Raw genomic sequence first — 22127 nt, forward strand, 5'->3', positions numbered from 1 at the left:
CAAAGTCAGATTAAGAAAAAGGACAGCAGGAACTTCACGTCAACAGAGCATGGAGTAAAGTTTCTGTAATCGAACACAGGATGCAAACCTTTAAATGAAAACTGCCTGCCCTGATTTAACGTTTGTGTGTGCAGAATAATCCCGCCGACAGCTCACTTTTTCCATGTGGGATAGATTGGGAAGCAGCTGTGGAAGACTGAAAATGTAAATCAAGCTTTCTGACGATACAATCGCCAACTTCTGAAACCCACGAGTGAATTCTTTGAGCTGATGTCTGGGTGTGTCGATACGCAAAACATCTGGAGGTTTAGCTCAACACAACACACTGGGCCAAGCAGCAGCTACTTTAAAAATGAATTTATTTATTAATACAGTGGTATACTTAGAAATGTGTTGCAAAGGAAAGATACACAGTTGAACCAAAGAAAACAAATCAAATAAATAAAAAGAATGCCAGCCACACAGGAAAGTAAACTAGTGTTGGGTTGAAGCAGTGTTATCATATCAAAAGAAAATAGTACTGATGTGCCATAATAAATTGTCTATTAGTACAAAAATACATTTCAGGGCACACAATACAGCATCCAGTATCACAAATAAAGGAAGGGCCCACTCTTCACAGCAGACCCCCTCAATTACATCTTTTAAAATTATTTAAACCAAGCACTTCTCTAGTTTGTAAATAAGAATAAAAAGTTGTCTGACCTTAAGTAAAAATGCCTTAAGTAGTGTGTGTGTATACGTTGGTAGAAAAGTCGGACTTATTACTGCTTATGTCAGTTCCAAGGCTCAGGGGTATAACCAGAATACAAACATAACCAATGTAACCGCTTTCTCTTTTTTAAACAAACATTTTCTCTTTTATACAAAATAACAAAGATGTACAAAAGGTCATTTACAGAGAACCAAGGCCATAAACTAGCAATATGTACAGCCACATTTTTAAACATCTTCTAGCTTTTTTGTATTTCCTCAGACTTCATATGCATAGCAGTTAAAAGAAAGCATACCTTTTCATCAGCCTCGATTATTCTCGTGTGCTAAATCCGAGTTCACCGTTTATGAGAAAAATGCAGAGACGACATTTTCATCCGTAGTGATCGCTAGAACTGAAGGATCCGATGTTTTTAAAGTTTCACTGAAAAGTTAATATGCAGATAAGGCATCACTGCTTGCAGTGTACGATGGGATTTTCATGTGTTGAACTTAGTAGTAGCAGGCTTCTGGACCTGAGTCATAGCACATGCATAGATCTCTAGACAGCAGGAGTTTGTAAAATCAAGTCAGTATATTTATCTACAGTAAAACATTGCTACAAAAACTTCAGTTTTAAAGAGAGAGCCCCGCCAGAACAAACGGTGGCCTCATTAATACTTAACCTTCGTTATTCATCTTATTTTTCATCTTAACGTCTTCCTTCATGAGCCTCAGCACGTCCTTCATGAGTGAAACGCATGACCACACAACTCACAAACTCAAGTTTTGCATATACCAACTTTGTCGTTTGTGAGTCTCATTTTTTATTTATCTCTTTTTTTTTTTTTTACAGTACGCAAAAATCCCATTGCAATATTAAAGAAGTTTTAAAATTCTACTTTGTCCTCACAATGCTCTGACCTTTTATAAAATGAGCTTAAAAATGTCAAAATGAGAGTATTCAGTCTGTGGCACTGGTCATGCATTCCAACTTCAGTTCCTTTGTTTAAATAACTTGTTTAAATCTTTATTTTTTGCAAGCCTTGAAAGCACCAAAAAAAAGAAAAAGAAAAAACAAGAGTGCAGCCTTGGGGATGCTGGACTCCTCTGACTCTCCTTTTGTGTGTGTTTGTGTGATTTGTTTTTCTTCTTTTTTAATTATTAGTAGATTTTTGGGCACAGTAAACAACGTGAGAGTATCAAGTTCATACTTCATCGAGCATTGTGCACCTCGCCCAGTGGAGGGAGCACGCCAGGGGCGACTGAGGGGCCCCCCCCTGCGTATCACATTCAGTAACAGGCCAGCTGTTGCCCTCTTCAGAAATGGTCAATGAGCACTGACACACAGTTTGCACCCACCAGGTAGTTTGGGTCTCCAGGGAGAGATTTGTTCTGCCAGGTTTTGGGATCACCTACAGGAAAGAGAGACATGATGTGAGCTGCTGGAACATCGTTCTCTTTAAAGAAGCAGAAACACAGTGGACACATCAAGGTCTCGTTTAGAAAACATTGAATTACATCTCATGATTTAAGGTTTTAATTACTAATTAAATGGATCCCTGATTTAATGAGTCATAACGTACAGTAAGTTCTAGCATTAGTATGTATGCCAATCCAATGAAAGGTTAGGAAAGGAAAATAATAAAATCAAAGTGCCATAATTATCCATCATGCATGACATCAGCATGTTTGTTAAGCACACTTTAAAATGTCGCCTCATGTCACAGGTTCACTTCATAAATCAAAGTACTGATCACAGTGCAATGACAGAAGAAGCAGGAAATGGTCGGACTTTTTAAATCCATTCATAAAGAAGAGTTTTAAAAAAGAAGAAATAGTTTAGTACTGAGAATAAACGATGTGCTTTTATAAAACGATGATGCTGTTGAAAATAAATAATTGAAAATATAAGCAATATTAAAGGCCATTAAACCTGGAAGTTGATTTTATTCCTTTATGGTATTTATTTGTATCAAGTAATCTATTCCCCCATAAAAGGTCAGAAAATGCTAAAAAGAGATCTTAAAATATATTTTGTCAAACTAACAGTCACAACCCTCATTTATTCAGTTCATTATCTCAGGAAAAACAGAAGCAGCAATAATTGGGGACAAAGGATGCCAACGTTTTTTCAGAAAAAGACAATTAATTACAGAAAAAAGTTTTTTTTTTTCTGTGTTTGACAATCAGTTAGCCGATTGTCTGAATGTTTGAGCCGCAGTCGCTTTGTTTTTCTTTTGTAAAAGCCCAATATTTGAACAAATCCAGCTGCACAGCTCAGTTAAAGCATGAAAAGAACACATGCATGAAGAAGAAACGGGGGGAATATGGAGACTGATGAGCTGACTCAAATGATTCAGACACCAAAACACTCTCCTCTCACCAAAGCCCACAGACCCCAAAGGACAGAGAGAGGACAGCGTACCCGACGAGGAGTCGGAGGATTTTAGAGCAAAAGACCAACCATCAGGGGTCATAGACGCACAGTGAGGTAAGCGCAGCTCCACCGGCTTCAGGAACTTGAGTCCGTGAGGGCCACACATCACCAGCGGACTTAGCAGCGTTTCTCCTGCACGAATGCAAAAACAGGATTTAAATTCGACAAATTAAAACGTCTGGAGGTTAATCAGCACACAGGATTATCCGTCAGCCAATCAGGAGGCAGAATGAAGTCGACTGCCAGACTTAAACAGTGAAGGAGACCTCCTAACTGAGTTGCCATGTTTACTGCACTCCACTGGAGGGTTGATATTAACTTCAAATAAAAAAATCCCCCCTCAATGAGACTGTTGACATAGATGTTTTTTTTTATTAGAGGGGGGATTTCTAAGGTGTGACCGCTGCCACACCTGTAAATAAATCTCTTATTCATCTACCTGTTATCTCAACTAACAGCTTTGATATTCTCTGTTTGAATATGTTTGAACACTGATGATAAGTACAAACACAAAAAACAACAACTGAGTTTGACTTGTACATTAGCTTTTAGAAGACAAAAATCACAGATGTATTTTTGCCGTTACTTTTTGTCTAAATTTGAACACACTCCTGTTTTTATAGACCATTTTCTCTCTTTGAGGTATTAAGTATATAAAGAAAGTCAGGGCCGGACCTTTCTCCTTGTCGAGGGGGGGCAGGATGCTGTTGTCCCGGCACACCTTGAAGTAAATCTCCTGCTCCACGCTCTCCGGGATAGCACCCTGGGGGATTATGATGCTGACGCCCGTCTCGATGGAGCTCAGGACACCTCCGTTACTGTTGAAGATCCCCCGGGCGGTGGCCACCACAGTGTGTCCTTCATCCTCCTCGTCATCGTCCAGCGTGCTGGGGCTGCGGGACCGAGGCATCATTAGTCATCAGTTAACAAAGCGTTGGCAGAGAATAAAGCAGAGCAGAGGACACGGGGGGGAGGGGGGGAAGGATCTCATTATGACCCTGCAGACAGAGTTTCTTACCTCACAGGGATGGCCTTGGGGATGGCGTTGATGTTATTGTGCTGGTATTTGGACCTATTGTCCATGGTTCGAGTGAAGGTGTCCAGGCCGCTGTCATGATCCAAGGGCTGAGGGGAAAGCTGAGGTTTCCCCCCGCTGTTGCTCACCACGCTGGGCTTACCGAGGAGGTCTGTCTTCACCTGCGTGTCGTTGGGCAGCAGGTTGTGGTTGAACTTGGGGCTCTCAAACTTGCGCTCAAAAGGCCGGGCTGAGCTTGTGTACGGCTTGGGGACGTAGCGGTTGTAGCTGGTTGGAGCTGGAGCGCCCAGCGTCTTTGGGGGTGCTGTATCAGTGCCGTTGACTGGAGGTTTATCGAGGGGTCCCCTTGGGGGCAAGTAGCCCCCTGGTGTTGGTTCGTCCCTGCTGGGCGGCCTGAGGGCTGCCAGCTCAGGTTTAGGATTGGGTGAGGTCAACGGCTCAGGTATGGAGTTCACTGGGAATATATAAAGGAGGGAACAATGACTTCATATTTGTCAACCACCTTAATCCTCAGTGTTCACTTCATGACAAAAAGGATAACACAAAGGTAGTTTTGGTTATTTATTGTGACAATGAACTGAACATCTTTGAGTTTTCAGTTCTTGATCAATTATGAAAAATGTGTTTTAAAGACTTTAAAGACACACTCCAACGAATGTTCATGAAGTTTGAGAATGAGAAAGGTAGAGTGTTGCTACTTACCATCACCGGGGCTGAGCTTGGGCAGTGTGTTGGGTGGAATGGCGGACACGGGGGGCCCGTACTGTGCAGATGGGCTGATTTGGGGCAGAGGTTCATACCTCTTCTCGACTGGACTCACCTTCTCTACGGACTCAACCCTGCAGTAGGTGCACACAAACAACGCATGTCATTCAAACAAGTAGGATACTTGAGCTGTTGTGGTTAAAGAGCAATGCTGTACTCAAGCCAATGCTGCGGGGAGGAGTTGTGTTGTTGTACCTGTTGTACGGGTAGGACAGTTGAGCTGGTTTGGGCAGATCATGGAAGCGGTTGATGCCAGGCGGGGGTTGGCTCATGGCCTTGCTGTCGAAACTGCGGCGATCAAAGTAGGACAACTGTTTCCTGTAGTACTCCTCATCCTCATCAGGGTCATAGTGGTTTGAACGCACTGGGTCATCCAGGGGTTTAGGGTGGGGCTTCTGTGGCTCAGGAGCCCTGCAGAGGAGGCATAAAAAACAAACATGTTAAAGCGCTGCAGAGATTCAAACAGGCAGGACAGAAAACAATTGGACATTGTTTTGATCAATTATGCTTTTGAAGATCTTGTTTATTTTTAAATCATATTTACTAGTAAGTATGTTTGAAAACAATCTGGACTTTCAAGACAAGGTGAGAATCAGACTGGTGCTGCGCTGAGGCTTCTAATGATCCTGCTAACATGCAGAACAGGAACTTGTCAGAGAAACCTAACATCTGCCAACAAGTCTTCTCACAACGTCAGAGCCAGGCCTGCAGCAAAAGGACTTGTGTCCACTAGGTGGAGCTGCAACAACAATTAAATTCAATCCAAGATGCCTTTTTCAAGGATCACCGAGTTGTCCTTCACCCACCAAGACTGCACCCGGTGTTGCTGTGACGTGGACTACATACCTATAGGAGGACTTCTCCTGTTCCAGGTTGCTTAGGGAATTGGCCTTGAGCACTGGGCCAGGTGCACTCACAGGCTTAGGAACATCTGCAGGCTGAAGAGCAAAGAGACGGGTTTATTAGTGCATCTTGCATTCTATCTAGATTTGGGTTCACATGAGTGGATTGCATGCACATGGATATCTAGTACCATGCAACACAGCTCACAGGCCAAACAATCACTTAAAAAAAAAGAAAAAGAAAAACTAGTAGTTTTTTTTACTGATGCTTCTGCAGTTTGGAAAAACACAATCTTCATCTTCAGGGTTTTGCTGGTTATCTAGAAATGCTTGAAACAACTCATTTAAAAGTACAGACTGACCTTTTTATATTAAGAGAAGGAGTTGGTTATTTTCTAGTTAAGTTCAGCTTGTTCTAGATTATAGTAAGAAATGTTTTTTATTATTTGGCTGCATTTTTCATAATAATTAGTTGCTTGACTGCGGTATTATGTCCTTCATGTTATTTTACTTATTTCATGTTTACCATGTAGAATAACCAGATGTTACATTGCTTTCTTTACCTCCTAATACAAAAGAAAGAATACATTTGAACGTATGTGGCGCTTTGAGCTGGCATCTGCACACCTCTGTGAGAATCTTACCCTGAGTGCCGACGACTCTCCCTCTTTAGCCCTGTCCATAGAAACAGATCGTTTGTTCTCAAACATCTTGACTCTGTTCAGCACCGACTGCGGTTTCATGGCCGGGTCGTCATCCAGGTCTTCCCGAGGCGGAGGAGGGAAGGGTTTGGAGCCTGGAGTGGTAGCTGGCTCACCTGGTGAGGACAGGGTCTCTGGAGGGGGAATCGTGGGATCAGAGTTCATCATAGACTCGTGCATTCCTGGCTTGTAGCCTCGCGTCTGTGGCCCGGGCATGTAGGTGGGCCTGAGACCAGAGTCCCCGTAATACTGCTTTGGAGGCTCCGGAGAGCGAGGTGAATTAATGGGGAAGCCATGAGATTCTGCCTCATAAGGAGAGCGAGCGTCATAGGTAGCTGGTGGTGGCGGGGGTGGGGGCTCATCATAACGAATGGGCCCAGGTTTACTGTGGCGTCGTCTGCCATCGTAGCCCACTGGCGGGGCCTCGTCATAGCGTGGCTGAGGAGGGCTGTAGTCCCTCCCCGGTCCATCATCGTAGGGGGACCGGGGGCTGTAGCCCATAGGTTGCTGGTGGCCCTGCTGGTACCCTGCTGGCTGGGAGGACGAGGTCTGTTGGTCGTAGGGGGGCCACTGTTCGCTGTAATGAGGCACACGGTTGTCGTAGTGCAGGTGAGAGTCAGTGTTGTGAGGCTTTGGTTCTGTGTAGCCGCCTCCATCGTATCCGTAAGGCGGGTGGTCGTATTCGCGGTATGGCTGTTTGTCCTGGTACGGCGGCTGGTGAGTGTAGCTCAGAGACTGCTTCAGGCCGTGGTTGATTCGCACAGGGTCCTCCATGTTATACAGGTCTTTCTTGTACATCTGTGAAGAAACAGAATGAATGAGCACATCTCTTCAATTCTGAGCTTTTAACTACCACCAGTTTGAGGAACAGAAGCAGTCAGGAAAAATGAATTCCAAACACCAGATTAAGAGAAACTTCAAGATTAAATCCAATTCTGGGAAATCAACTGAAACCTCACAGAACTCAACATGTATAACATTGACCAAATCATTGGAAATAATCCTTTAATCATTAAAAAATAGTGCAATTTCACAGGCAAATCCTTGTCCATTATTCGAACAGTTCTGAATGCCTGTTTGACAAGATGCCTTTCAAGAATGATCATTTAAAAAAGAAAAAAGAAAAAGGGTTTTAACATTTACACATTTTATAAATGATGAGCTAAAAAGCAATTTGCACATTTCTGAAAGGCTTCATTTCAAACATATGATGTGTAGCCTGTAGACAGCAAATTTAGTTAGTTATTTCCATGGAAATAGGTGGATTTGTTGGCATCTACTCAGGACAAAAGTGCTAAACAGAAGACACAATGCAGTGTGTTGGTAAGTGAGTTTTTTTTTTCTCCATATTAAATTGCTCGATCATTACAAAGAATACTGTCTGCAGGTTAGCTTTCATCATGCAACCAACATTCAGTTTGCACCTAATGCAACGTCAAACTACTGGCACTACAAAAGACGACACATCTACCACTATGATGCCACTGTAGGTGCTACAATTGTTTATCTACAGAAGAGTTTAAGCTGAAAGGAACCCAAAACCATTAGGAGCCATGCAAAGGAAGTAAAGGCAACAATTAGGGCTGGTTGTGGATGTCTTCACCCTGTTCAAAGACTCAGATGTACCAGTCCCTCTGGTCTCCCAGCCCACTGTGGTGCATGTGGACTAGTCTGTCGCACATTTTCTCTGGGAGTCAGAGGCACACAGTGGGCTCAGTGAGTCACACAGTGTGGGCATGTCATGCAGAGAGCGAGTGGAAAGCATGTGCGAGAAGACAGGCAGTTAAAACAGCAGGCTGGGGCCCAGGCCCGGTCCGAGTGGCTGATGAAACAGCGGGTACCTTTGGTTCTGGACCGGGCAGTCCAGACGGGTGGGTTTCGTGTGATGATGGTAGGGGCTGAATAAGCTCAGGGGCAGGGCTGGGGCTGCTAAGTGAGTCAGCCTGAGAAGCTGCGGCTGCAGCAGGCGGCTCCTCTAGGTGCATACCCTCTAGCTGTACGGGCTGCTCAACAGCAGGGGGCGCTACCGCCGGTGGAGGCAAGGAGGGCATGGGCAGAGCAGCCTCATCTTGCTGTGAAGTATTGTTAAGAGACATTTATGACACAGCCTGCCAAGGTCACATAAAGTACAGCTTACCCCAACTCCAAGGTCTCCTTCCTTACACTGAATCAGTTTAACACCAGAGCCAGAGAAGGCGCTCGCAAATATGTTCTTGGAATCAATTACATACCAGTAGCTTCTTAAACATGTTTATCACTTAGCAATGGACAATTTATCTGAACAAAGACACAACACTGAACACAAAAGAGCTACTCTTCTGCTAAACACATTTTGACAGGCACAACCTGCAGAGCCGGGTACAAACTTTACCTGTTGCGGGGCGGCCATCTTGAAAGCAGCGGGATCTATGCGACTTGCTGGGTCGGCCTGCACAGGATGCTGGTATCCAGAGTAACCGGGGGTGTCCTGAATTACAGGTGGGTCTTCACGCACAGGCTCAGAAGAGCGAGTGATGGCAGGCTCTGTGGGCAGACCCACCTCGTCGTTCAAAGTCTCATCTAGCTCCTGGTCTGTGTACGCTCCACCCTCCGTGTCTGTGTCCTCATAATCTGAAGTGTGGCGGCTGTCCGTGCTGTACATGGAGTATTCACTTCCTGGTGCCGACAGGTAGGACAGGCGGTCGTCGTGGATATCCAAGTCATCCTCTGTAGTGCCGTCCGCCTAAGCAGAGCAGAAAAACCATCATGTTGCTCAGTCGGACTTAAAGGACTCAAAATATTGTTCAGTGAAATGGAATCAAACAGGCCAGACTCTCACCTTCCCCTCAGACACCCACACCAGCTGGTTCTGCTGCTGCTGGGTTGTTTCTTTCAGAGCTCCGTACCAGCCGTCATTCATGTTGTTCATATTGATGGTAGCTGCAAAAAGGATATATTTTCAAAATCACTTCATCAAAAGGAAAACATGTAATGTTTTTCATTTATTATGTTTAAACCGTCTCCACCCACTCACTGGTGAACAGGTGGTGATTGTTCTTCCTCAGTTTGAGGGCCCTCTCATAGAGCTTCCTGGCGCTCTTCCTGGACTCTGGACACAGTCTGGTCCTCATGTTCTTCACACCCTGCTTATTATCAGGATTTAGGAATACTACAATTGGGTACCACTGAGCGTAGTTCAGCCTGTCCACAGCATTCGGGGTGATGTCCAGCACAGCATGTTTGTCCTTCATGAGATAAAGACAGGAAAGGGTTGAAATATATCCAAACCTTGCAACGCAATGGTCAGAACTGAACTGGTGGAAAAAGGCGTTTAAGTTTGCTGCTCCCTTTACTTTGAATGAATGACAAAAAGATCTGAAACGGAACGAGCTGCTCCGATTGGCGATTTTAAGAGGTTATTAAAGGACCTGGAGGCAGACACATCTGGCTGAAGATGTTCTCCCTGATATATTTAGGGGTGCTGATGATGTTGACAAGTATTTGCTGTTTAAATGTGTCTTTTAATGTTTTATAATTATGTATCTGTAGCACGGCTGCTTGTTGTCTGTCAGACACTCTATGTCTACTCTGTTGTCTTGGCCAGGACACACTTGAAAAAGAGATTCTTAATCCCAACAAGTTTTTTTTCCTGATTAAACAAAGATTCAACAAACTAAATAAATAAACTGTATTTCATAGAAGGAGATATTCTCACTCTGTCAATGATCTGCTTGATAGTGTGAAGACGAATGATTCCTGAACTCCGCTGGTCTGTTCCAGCATCTCTTGGTTCACTTTCTGCAAATGAAAAGTTGAAGAGATTTATATAGAAAACATTAAAAGAACAACGGGTTTTCTGTCAGATGTTTTAGTTGCTTTACAGTATGAGGCAGAAAAAAAAAAACATACTTGCAAGCTCAAAAAGTTCTGTCTCTTCTCTGGACAGTTTTTCTCGAGCTACATCAGCTATTGGCCCAAATATCACCACAGGTCTCAGGAATCCAGCTGCACACACACACACACAGAAAAAGACATTTTAAGAATGCAGCTGTTGTGTCAGAGTTACATACAGACATGAAAACATGGTCAAACTCTTCACCTTCTCTCAGTACAACTCTCTCATAAGCTGGGAACTTTGTTTGAACCGGCTGAGAAGAGAGGTCTTCTCTGCTCTTCCTCAGGTTCCGCTTTGAGCTTCGAAGACCACGAAACCTCCAGAAATCGGCTCGGTCGCCCCCTGCTGTTTTGGGGAGAGTGTATTGCACGCTGGAGAGCTGTTCGGCTCTGTTGATGAATGGCAGAAGGACAGGGACAGCTCTTAGTGTAACACGAGCTAATGGATGTGTCATAAACTTGGCACAGCTAACCAAAACACTGCCAATATCTAAGGACATTACATGAGAACAACACAACAACAAATGTAAGGCACGTGTTGGAGCTGACTGTTGTTAATGCAAAAAGTGTCATTTTTTTTAGACAGATTCCAGTAATAGCACCACACGTGTGTTGGGGTGTGTCATCACCTGTTTTTGTTGGGGATTATGCCCCTCTCCACCTCTTGGTGGTTCTTGCCAATGCGTATGGCCAGCCAGGAGCCCAGCTTCCCATTGTAGAGGGTGTCGACCACACGGAAGACCTCACCCTTGTTAAAGCTTAACCCATACGGAGATTCCTTCTCGTACTCAAAGTGTGTCCGAATGTAGAAAGAGTCTCCAACGTCAGACTCCACTATCCGCCGATACACTGAGCAGAAACGAGGGAGGAGTCACAAACACGAGGACTAGCTCGATCATTCAAATTGATCTCCTTTCTCCTCTCCTTACTCACTTCACTTACCATCTTTCTTCTTCTGGGCCAGAATGGTGACCTCCTCACCTTTAGGAAGGTCCAGGAGGAACAGCACAGCCTCCTCTCTGATTATGTTTGCAAAATCTACATTATTTACCTGTAATTTGGGAACACAGGGGTTACTGATTCATCCTCAAAGTTAAGGAGTTGGTTTTGCTGAGACTGTGCAACATGAAGTATTAATCTCTAGCTAGATTAAGGTTTACATAACACTTCTTGTTATTAGTATTGCCTGGGTAACAGCACTGCAAGAACTCAAGCTATTCCTCGTTATTCTTGGAGAAAGGAGGAGGTACAAACAGAGAGAGAGATATATGGCTTTGAGGAAATGGGACACACAGCGAGAGGAAACATTGTTTTTTTGTGTGTGTGCTCCCTCAAGGCCATTGCTAAGAGACCGGCCTGGAGGTACAAGAATTTTAGAGCAGGCAGTGTGTAAAACCATCAATAAAAAGGGGCAAAACTTGAGGACACATAAACATGGCTTTTTACAAACACTATCAGGTACCAATTGTTAAAAACAAGAAGAAGAAGAAGAAAAAAACGATTATTTTCTCATATGAAATAAAAGCTCAAAGGTTTTTTTTTTTAAATATCTTATTCTGAAAACTCTTGCTCAGAAAAGCAACCACTTGATTTCAGGTTCTACACTTGCTGTGTAAAAAAAAAAAAAAAAGAAGGTATCTCACCCTGAGAATTTGGTCGCCCTCCTCCAGACCCTCCTTAGCAGCTGGGCTGTCCTCCAGCACTCCTGCTACGAAGATGCCCACGTCATTCCCCCCAGCCAGCCGCAGGCCCACACTCTCCCCCTTCTTGAACTTCACTAGCTTCATGCTTGGCCTGAGGATAGAGAATAAAGACAACAGTTTTGCTAAGTTCTCATTGTTATGGATCCATTTAATAGGATATTTCTCTTGGTGGAGGACAGGAAGGTTCATTTTTCGTGAGACATTCTACTGTTCAGTGAGCTTTAACTAAACAAAGTCAACAACTGATTTTGTCCTACAGATATTTTCTTTCTATATTGTCTTGCTAAAACACAATGATGGTTGTGAATACTGACATTTTCAAGTTGCTTAGTCAAAAAAACATGTGTTGACGGCATTAAAATGTCTTATAGCAGCAAGAATGTCCTACTTTGTGAAGATATCCGACTGCAGAATGTGCAATAAGACTTAGTGTAATGGTAAAACCTAGTGTACTGTTAATATTACCGTAGGATGCTATCATCATGGGCAGCGCTTGGAACCGGGGCATCAGAAGGACTGACTGGCAGGTCTACATCTGGCTGTCCAGGCTGAGCGTACACCGGCTTGGGTTCTGAAGGAAAAACACACAAACATGAAGAAGATGTGTTTGAAAACAAAGTAAACTGCCTCAAACACTGTCACAACTTAACAATACTGCAGACTCATGTGTTTGACTGAGACACCAAAGAAAAAGAAAAAAACACACACACACACGGGCAGATTATTATCACACAGACGGTTGAACACACACACACACACACTCAAGGCACAGAGTGTCCTGAGCAGGGAGGTCAAACAGAAAGGCAGCAGAGTGCTGCAGGCTGGGGAGGAACGTCAGACTCGATCAACTCATACGGTTTATTTTCACTTGGCTTCAGGCAAACTCAGCCGGGCTCAGCGGGCGTCTGGATCCAACTTTGTTTATAGTTGTGCTTTTAAAAAGGGCGAAAACGACTGGTTCAAACAAGATTTTATTTAACGATCAGAAGGTCTTACAATGTGCTACTGCTTGTTAAAAAGAGGGAACCCCACACACTGTACGTGCTCACAAACACAAAGAACTGGTCTACAAAAATGTCTCTGTCTTGAGTTCTGAGTTAGTAATAATCAGTCTTACAGATACACACAATATTCCTGTATAATTTCTGATGGTTATCTCTCTGACCTGGGAGCGGTGGGAGCTGTTTCTCCTCTCTAGCAGCAGCTAACTCCTTCGGTTTGGGCAGAGGAACCTCCTCTGCCAGCTTGGCTGGTGTTGAAGCCGGCTTCGACATTCGTTCATCATCACGACTCCTGTGACTGTGGACAAAAGAAGATGTTTTTGACAAACTTATTTTATAAAAAGAAGTGATTATAAATAGTGTACTCTGGAGAGGTATAGCTTGAAGGCAAGGAGAGGGGCTCTAAGGCTACAATATCTTGACAACACGCACTACTACAAAGTCCTTACACCACTTATTCAAAAGACTTTCTTTCACCGCAGTGGCTGGATGAAGAAAAACAGGTGAAAAGTTTGAGGCTGAATCTAAGTCTTCAAGGTTACTTCTTTGTCTTTCTTTTGTCTTTTTAGTTCTATTTTTAGAGCTGCGTATCCAAGGTGTCAGAGTGCATTCTGTCTTGCAGGTGAATTTTTCTGTTAAGCTTATCATATGCACACCTGAAAATATCTAGATTATTTACAGGACTCCTGAAATTCTCCTGACCTGTCTGTTCACATATACACCTCACAGCATTGGAGTGCGGACCTTTAAGACATGAGAGGGGGCGGGGGGTCTTCTGAGGCAAGACGTGACGAAAAAAATAACTACACGGAAGTAGTGGACAAAGCAACAGAGTCCAGAGTCAACAGTCAACAATACAATACAAATGTGGCTGTTCACACATACAGCTCCCTCTGCAAATATCAGGAGTTTTTCAAAGAGTTTTCTGCAAGATTGAAAACCCTAAATGATGTCAGTTTAAAACAGTAACGCTTTCTAAACTGACAATCCCCCTGGCCAATTAAAATTATTTTATTGTAAATGATTTCCTTGGTTTTAAAAAGCAGGGATTCAAGAAAGAGTTTCAAAAGAGAGGTGAGCAAATCTTGCTTCTCAGCAATACGACTTCACCCTCCTGGTCACATGGCTGTGCACTGGCACAACTTTACTGGCAGAATGCTTTCTTCACAGGCTGAGTGTCCAAGTACCAACAAAGGACCCCGTTTGAACTGGCTGCAGATGAACAAACTTCTTTTTCAACCCATGCTGGAGGAGATCCTTTTAAAAACTGCCAACTTCCTCATCTGAGAGAAGAGGTCAGAGGCCACAGATCAGGTTCAGTGGAACAATACAATCCTGTGACAGCATCTCCTTCCTGCTTTTTATAACGCTTGGACATTTTGTTGCTTAAGTGCTCCAGTAGCCTAGATGTGTCATACATGTTTGCTCTTGGCGTCTTAACGTTCACTTTCTAAGTTGTCAGTATTGGCTAAAACCTTTTTTATTTTTTTATTTTTTTTAACAGTAACAAGAGAACAAAATCAAGCCAGGCATAGATATAAAAAGAGAAGAAATGGTATAAAAGCTCGGCAATATGTAAAATGAGAGACAGCCGACACTGATATCTGGTGACAGCCTTATGTTTCTTCAGTGTCAGAGCCATATTGTCCCCGTGCCAAACATGCGGTTTGCCCACCAAAACATTCAAGAGACACAGGGATCCTGTGATACTTCACAGGACTGGCACTTCAAGTCAAAACAAGATATGTCACTGAATAATTGATGTTGTATAAAGTAGCTTCAGCAATAATTCAAAAGCGTATATACAGCTGCAATAAAAAAAACGCTGATTTTCAAAAAGATTGGATATTTGTTTGGCTGCAGAAACAGACTTTGGAGTTGGTTAAAGTTTTAACACTTAGAACTACTTTTCTATCAATCTACATTATATCTATATTTGATTTACTACCACTTCTAAGAGCAACTAGTCACACTGGGTAAACACTTACGGTATTCTCCAGCTGTTGAAGAATAAAAGGAATAAAAAGGGCAGACATATCAAACATTTGATGACTAACATATGAAGCACTTTACACAGACAATGTTTCTAACATTGTTAGATCTTTGTAATAGAGATGAGTCGAATGAACTGTTTCCAAGGACGCTCAAAAAGTGATCCATTAAGATGTGTTGAACATTCCCCAAAGCATTTCATCCATTCAAACTTTTAAGGAGAACTCTTAAAAGATGTGAGTGTTTGTGTGAGTATGATTTAAAGAAGTTTTCTTGTTAGGCATATAGCATTGATTTCAAGACTTTTATAGTGTAGAAAATGAAATGAAGTTATTTATATTGTGTGTTTGTGGTATCAAAGAGCTTTGATCAGACTGAAAGAAGACACAAAGTAACACAGGCTGAGTACTGGACATTTACAGCAGGAAGAGCAGACCTGCGTCTCAGCCCTCACTTTGACCAGGTTTCTCTCTTTCTGCAGCGTAACAGTCCACTTCTATTATTCTCAGGTCAATACGCGGTGTGAAAGGAGAACAAGTCGGCTGCTCTATTGAGTTAAATAAAGAATTAATGAGGTACTTTAAAACAAGATTACAGTCAAGAAGTGCTGAATGGGCTGATGGCGGGTTTTAACCTACGACATAAAAATCGAAAGTCCTTCACAACCAAGACAGAAGAGCAGAACTGTTTTAATAAAGTTTGACAGATGAAGCAAGATGACAAGATGAGTTCAATAACATCGGTTTAAAACATCATACAGGATTTAAATCTCAGAATTCACTATGCTGTTATTAATCTGCTGATTATGGTCCATGAAAACAGCATATATGCTTCTGCATCTATGCTTTAAAAAAAACTACATACGAGATCAGCCACTTATTAAGACAGGCTTCTTGATTAAATGTTTACGCTCCAAATTAACTTTAAAAAATCCCCAAAAGATTTGCAAACATCTCTACAAGTTTTCACCGCTGTGTGTCTACCAACTAGACCGATAAAGAAGCAGATAAGTCAAACTTTAGAAATGCACATGACAGATCTTTAGAGTTTATAGCTTAAACAGAAATGTGTAGCTTGAGGCTCTTTACCTTCCATTGCTGATTTGAGGGGGCGAGTGCCTGGAGTGGTCCGAGGGTTCAGATCGTCTGTCTGGAGAGCGGGAGCGGCTGCTGCGATGTCTGTCGTGCGATCGATTGGAATGATCAGATGCCAGTGAATGGATATCTGAAATGTCTGATCAAACAAGAGCATCTGTTCAGTGAGTGTCGCCTGAAATACAGGACGACATGTCAGGCTTTTTGAACCGCGCCCTGTTTCGGCTGAATCCAACACTTAACACCACTCTCACCGTCTCTGTCAGAGGCGTTAGCTGAAGGAATGCTGTCATCGAGGTCAGGGATATTCAGCAGGGTCGCCCTGTCGTCCCTCTGAACCACCATTTTTAGCTTTCCCTTTGACCTTTCTATCAGCTTCTTGGCGTCTATCAAGGAGAGGTTCTCTGTCACCGTGCCATTGATCTGCAAGATACAGTAGAAGAAGCCATTTATCATTTTTTCAATTAAAGAGTGAGAGGAAGCAAAGAAAGATGTCTTTGTTTCTCACTTTGAAGCAATAAAATTGTCATGAGACGTTAAGCACATTTTCTCTGAGGCACAAGATCAGATGACAAATAACTGCAAAAGTGATTCTGTTTATCAGAGTCTGATCCATTTGTAAATCTTTGAGAGGCAGCCAAACAAGAGGGACAAAGTCAACATTCAGAATGGACCTAACAGTATTCATTTAAACAAATGTTGACGAGTATACTTTGATTGACCTTTCATTTTTATTCTAGGGGAATTAAAGGAAAGTAACAAGATGTGTGAAAAGGCTAAATGGGAGGAAATAACATGTCAATGTTATACAGTCACAGGGACTTCATATGTTCTCAGCAACATCAGGCAGATCTAGCTGAAACTGTACATGCTGTTATGTGCTTCTAAAAATATAAAATCGAGATTATTAGGCCAAAAAAAACAGAGGGGCTTCTTCAGCAAACTTAAGAAGTCATTATTTCCTGACTAATAACAGTCTGTCTCTTCTTCTCAGTCAATTCAAAAACAGAAATACATTTTTTTTTCTTTTAAATCTTCATCAGTTGGGTTTATGGTAAATATTTGATGACATATCAAATGTCCCCCAGGCCACTCTCCCCTCCCCCCTCACCTTCAGTACAACATCTCCTTCCTGGATGTTGCCATCCCTGGCTGCCAGGCTCTCCGGGGAAATGTCCTTGACGAAGATGTGGCTGGCCAGGCGCAGGCCATATTCTGCTTACAAAGTGAACGACAGCAACAAAGACCATGTTAGCACAGAGTTCACATGACCACTCCACATTGACCGCTCTCTGCTGTCAAGCCGCTGCTCCCGCTGGGATTAACAGTACTGATTAAAGAAGATTAATTGCTCTTTTACTTGGATTGACTTGGGTTGACTTGGATTTTGCTGTGGCTGGCAAGTTTTGTTTACTCTGGCAGCTGACCAATGCTGATTTGGAGGTCTTATTCTCTTCTAAAAGGGCCGCCTGTCTAGTTATTGTTGTTCGGTCAATGAGATGGAAGGTGATTTCCTGGATTACTTTTATTCTAGCCTCCTTTGTTATCCCCGACTTTTTGAGCCTCACCTTCATTTTTGCGAGATTTGACGAGCGTGACCTTGGCGGGACGTGGGGGCAGGTTGTGTGAGCGGCGGTCGGAGCGAGGGGAGAGGCTCCTCTCCCGCGACCCGCTGCGTTCGCGTTCCCTGTCCCTTCGCCCGCTGCTCCGGCCGCTTCGCCTGCCCATCGCGCCACCCACACCACTGTAAGCACCGCTGCGTCCGCTCCTTGTCTCGTATATCTCCTCATCATAGCTGTCCTCCTCCTCGTCATGCTCGGACATGGTTTCCCTTTCCCCCAGGCGGCCCATGGGGACGTGCACCTTCCTCTTCCTTCTGATTGTCTGGTTGAGATGAGGGGAAAAGTCTGTCAATTATAGGAAGGTGATCTGAAATTTCTCAACTGTGAAAAATAAAAGATTTTTCTGACAGTACATGGTACCTCTGGATTTCAGATTTTTGCTTTCAACAAAATACTGACAGGCTTAAGCAGGATTTTATAATGCGATGTTCACACTCACAATTTTGGCAATTTTCCCACTTTTTCGAAGCTGCTGCACTGCATACGCATGCTCCACATTGTCCATGGAGACAGCATTGACCATAACGACTCTGTCATTTTCCCTGTGGAGGGGACACAGAGATAAGAGACATGCTGGAGTCTTTCTGTAGCAGCCCGGGTAATATAATACTAATAACCATCTGCTCATATTGGAAGAAAATTCTTACTGCAGCAGGCCTTCAGCGGGGCCTCCTTTCAGGACATCTGAGATGACAATGGAGGTCTCGCCGCTCTGAAAATGAGGGTTATCCCGACCTCCTGATATGGCTATCCCAAAGCCAAACCCTGGTGCCTGCAAACAGAAAAAAAAAAAAAAAAAGATTAGGATGCAGATTAAGATGTCCACAGACCAAAAGACTAAACATCACATAAAAGGTTTGAATTCAGAGTTTTTAAATCCATTCTATAAAATGATTTTAAAAAACAATAGCCATTCACTGTACATCAAACTATTCATTAATGTCAGAAATTACATAAACTAACAGCTCACACAGCTTGTTCTCTACATTGTAAGAAAACATGCACAAAATGCAGCTGTTGTTTCTGCACGTTATTTCAGCTCCACAAAAGAAGAGCACTGTGATGACTCCTCTTTTCTATCTTCACCTGCATCTGTGTGCACAGTTAGCACACCTACATGATGTGATCATTAAGATTGGAGGGGGAACAAAATGCAGAGACGGGGGTGGAAGAGAAGACAGCAGAACATGCAAGGTAGAGAGATAAGAGACGAGGACAAAATACCGATTTAAAGAGCATCTGAGGGAGGATAAGAGAAACTTACCCTGTGTAGTGTTACTGTGTGCTGTTCCCAAATGACAGTCTCCTCCATTGCTGCGCTCTGAAAGACAGAGATAAAGTACAGTGTGATTAACACAAGAGGGAAGACACATTGAGATCCAAAGAGGCTGTAGAAAGCAACAGTCTTGTGACAAAAAGGGACACACACAGAATCAGTCACCAGAAGAGTCACGTGTTCTGCCAAAGTGTCCTTGAGTACAACAACAGTAAAATGCCCTTGTTAAAAGTCACTTCACATCTTCAGGACAGCAAGAATATAAATGTACTGAACACTCATGCTGGACCTAAAAGCTGTTACTGCTGTGAAACCAAAAAACCTGCAAAATAGGTATTTTTGATAGATCATGTGAGTTGAATTGGCAGACTGGCCCAATCAAAGGGGATTTTTGATACAATCATTCCTATTTAGTTGGATTCAATGGTTTCCAGTAATGCATGGACTGTATGTTCAATGTGGAGGTAACAAAAGGAAAAGTAATCAAGTGTCAAGGAAGGACAGAAGCATGTCTATAGCAAAGCAAAACTGGTGTGATGCAAGGGCTAGAGTCATCTTGCTCCTAAAATAGAAATACAGCGCAGCAGCATTCATCCAGAGATTTGAATTTAACCATTTCAGAAATCTGCAGGATGATCCATCATCTGCTTTTTGATTGAATAATGTGGATGATAAGAGCTCCAGTATATATGATTGCCTTCATAATGTGCACGCTGGTGGTTAGGGAACATAAGAACGATCAATACTTCTGCAGTTTATTTAAATTAGAGCCACCTGGGGGGGGGGGGTTGTGAGGAATATACTGCACTGTAAGATGCAGTAAACTAAACCACAGAGAACAAAGGCACACACTGAAAAACATCCAATCAGAAATAAAAAACAGTAAACAACCTTAAAGCATGCACATTTGAAAGGGAATAATGGGATCGGACATGAGCCTGTTTTCCCTCAACGTAAAGAGGGAGAAGAGGTATTTCCTTTTTACGGTTTGTCTAAATGAACCAACTAGAAACAAAAAGAGGGAGGCAGTGTTTCTGTGCACTTCACAGGCAGATTTAAAAAAGGATGAAAACTGTCAATGTCACACACGGGTCTGCAACTCAGCATGTTAGCGAGTTCGTTTCAAGTTTTACTCAAGGCACATTGTTGTGTTTGGTTTCATTTGCAGAACAATCCCACATCTCCAAACAGAACACAACATGAGTAACATAATCTCCTGTGCAGTATGAGGGACCATGTTTACAGGGCATAATTATATGATGATTACATCTCTGCTCGATACAATGAGGCCACACTGACACTAAGTGTTTAAAATTCAAGCACACCCTGCATCACATTAACAACCACAGAGGAGGAGATGAAGGTCGACTCCTGCTGTTAGGTCAGCAGTGTCCTCGATGCCCGACACCTCACTTCTTATCTTATCTCTTCCTCTATATCATTTCACCTCCACCACAATCTCACGACACATTAGACATTCAATGACTGCGTATAAAATACTATCAGGTCCATCCCCCTTGGCAAATTACAACACACATCATAGCGCCTAATGCAATAACCCCCATTTGTTAGGTAAATTGATCCCAGGTCTGCGACCTTAATAGATGAGACTATCACACATTTCACCTCTCGCTTTGCAAGTGATTTCTGCGACACCTCAAACACTGACAGTATGGCTGCCTTGGCAGAGAGCACATTAGGAGGAGTGATCTCATGTTGCGGCACATTAAAATGTGATGACAAAATTAATTGCAGCTTCAGTTTCAGTGCTTGGACCTCAGGCTGTTGTTATAACCACCTTGTTTGCAGCTTCGGGCTCTGTACTACTTGCAAGTGTCAGTGCAGCTTCATGTTAAAGATGAACAGGCAACACATCGACATGACAACCTGCTAATGGTTTGGCTATCGAGTTCCAAGAAGTGATAATGATGCCTTAATTACGAATAAGCCACTAGCAAAATATTTAAAAACTAGATTATAGTTTTCAAAACCTTTACAATTTTAAAGGAAACGATGTCCACTCCACTTTAAGGCAGCAGTTAATTGTCCTGTTGTCTGTGCTAGCTCCCTGGTTTTTGTTTAACCACTCAGACTTCCTTCAACACGTTGTCTTTCTGTGTGTTGTGACCTGTCAGCCAAGTGCCAAAGGTAAGCTACTGTCTGAGACTACAAGCAGCTGAATAACTGACCACAGGTGGCCCCAGACGTTCTCAGTTTGGCAGCAACAGTCACAAACTTTTCAAGAAGCTTATGGCGGGTCGCACACAGGGAAGGAGGAGGGGACAAAAGTTTGAATAGGGGAACTCCCCCGTGTCCTTTTACGCTGAATACACTGCACTTGAGAGAGGGGGGGTTGGGGGGGGAAAGACATCTGAATATTAACAAGACTGCTGAAAGCAGAGGCGTGAATTCTCACTGGAAAGTTTGCTCTTTGGGGAGGAGGATTTATGCCCCCTGTCTTCTTGATATGCACTGTGGAAACGCTGATGCAAGGAACTCTGACATTTTGTCTGAATTTATAGATGGTTCCCCACTAAACTGCAAAGTTTTAGGAGGCACTTGTTTCCAGTTGACATTCTTACTTTTAAAGAATCTTTATAGGCAGCATAACGCAAACATGCACACCTTCAATGTTTAGGCCCTGCGTCGCAGACAGGCTATGAGGAATGTGAAATAGTCGACCGGAAAATGTGATTAGCTGATGCTGACTGTGTGTTGATCCAACACAAATAAATCTCCATCAAATGAATGGTAAACATTTCCAAAATGGAGCAAAAGAGCAGGAATCTGAATTTGAGTACAAACAGAACAATTCAGAAGAGGGGAGACTGATTGTGCATGCTCCTTTGCACCTCACCCTCTGCCACCCTGCTTCCTCCTGAAACACACACACACACACACACACACAAACACACACCTTTCACTTTGAAGGGATGTAATTTTGCTTTCTCCTCCTGCAGAGCTTGTTGCTCTGGTAACAGAGGGGGAACAGTGTGGTGTTGTTCAAGTGGCTTGACATTTTCAGGCCGTGTCTGAAGGTTCCTCTCAACTGTGGGAGGTTGTTTTTTTTTCAAAAAGAAGACTTTTTT

The 22127-nt window shown here is 43.0% G+C and overlaps 1 protein-coding gene across 11 annotated transcripts in view; it reads right to left on the reverse strand.

Annotated features, from left to right (window-relative positions):
- Positions 1 to 342: 342 nt before the first annotated feature.
- Positions 343 to 22127, reverse strand: part of tjp1b (tight junction protein 1b) — a 52144-nt gene continuing 30359 nt past the window's right edge. For 3 of the 11 annotated variants that reach the window (XM_065957108.1, XM_065957112.1, XM_065957113.1), the window contains 27 exons: positions 19027 to 19083; positions 18410 to 18534; positions 18202 to 18304; positions 17709 to 18024; positions 17252 to 17358; positions 16395 to 16563; positions 16135 to 16279; positions 13219 to 13352; positions 12519 to 12624; positions 11994 to 12144; positions 11293 to 11401; positions 10980 to 11199; positions 10556 to 10740; positions 10366 to 10461; positions 10172 to 10254; positions 9491 to 9701; positions 9296 to 9396; positions 8849 to 9199; positions 8319 to 8549; positions 6421 to 7275; positions 5781 to 5872; positions 5130 to 5345; positions 4872 to 5008; positions 4152 to 4623; positions 3809 to 4026; positions 3080 to 3265; positions 343 to 2108 (listed from right to left, as the gene is read on the reverse strand). In XM_065957108.1, the coding sequence (XP_065813180.1) occupies positions 2014 to 2108; positions 3080 to 3265; positions 3809 to 4026; positions 4152 to 4623; positions 4872 to 5008; positions 5130 to 5345; positions 5781 to 5872; positions 6421 to 7275; positions 8319 to 8549; positions 8849 to 9199; positions 9296 to 9396; positions 9491 to 9701; positions 10172 to 10254; positions 10366 to 10461; positions 10556 to 10740; positions 10980 to 11199; positions 11293 to 11401; positions 11994 to 12144; positions 12519 to 12624; positions 13219 to 13352; positions 16135 to 16279; positions 16395 to 16563; positions 17252 to 17358; positions 17709 to 18024; positions 18202 to 18304; positions 18410 to 18534; positions 19027 to 19083 (5271 nt within the window). In that variant the 3' untranslated portion in view covers positions 343 to 2013. The remainder of the gene's footprint in view (positions 2109 to 3079; positions 3266 to 3808; positions 4027 to 4151; positions 4624 to 4871; positions 5009 to 5129; positions 5346 to 5780; positions 5873 to 6420; positions 7276 to 8318; positions 8550 to 8848; positions 9200 to 9295; positions 9397 to 9490; positions 9702 to 10171; positions 10255 to 10365; positions 10462 to 10555; positions 10741 to 10979; positions 11200 to 11292; positions 11402 to 11993; positions 12145 to 12518; positions 12625 to 13218; positions 13353 to 16134; positions 16280 to 16394; positions 16564 to 17251; positions 17359 to 17708; positions 18025 to 18201; positions 18305 to 18409; positions 18535 to 19026; positions 19084 to 22127) is intronic. The other 8 variants (XM_020658188.3, XM_065957110.1, XM_029282350.2 and 5 more) reach the window with 8 other exon arrangements.

Source organism: Labrus bergylta, chromosome 7 (genome assembly GCF_963930695.1).
Source record: "Labrus bergylta chromosome 7, fLabBer1.1, whole genome shotgun sequence".
Classification (NCBI taxonomy): Eukaryota; Metazoa; Chordata; class Actinopteri; order Labriformes; family Labridae; genus Labrus; species Labrus bergylta.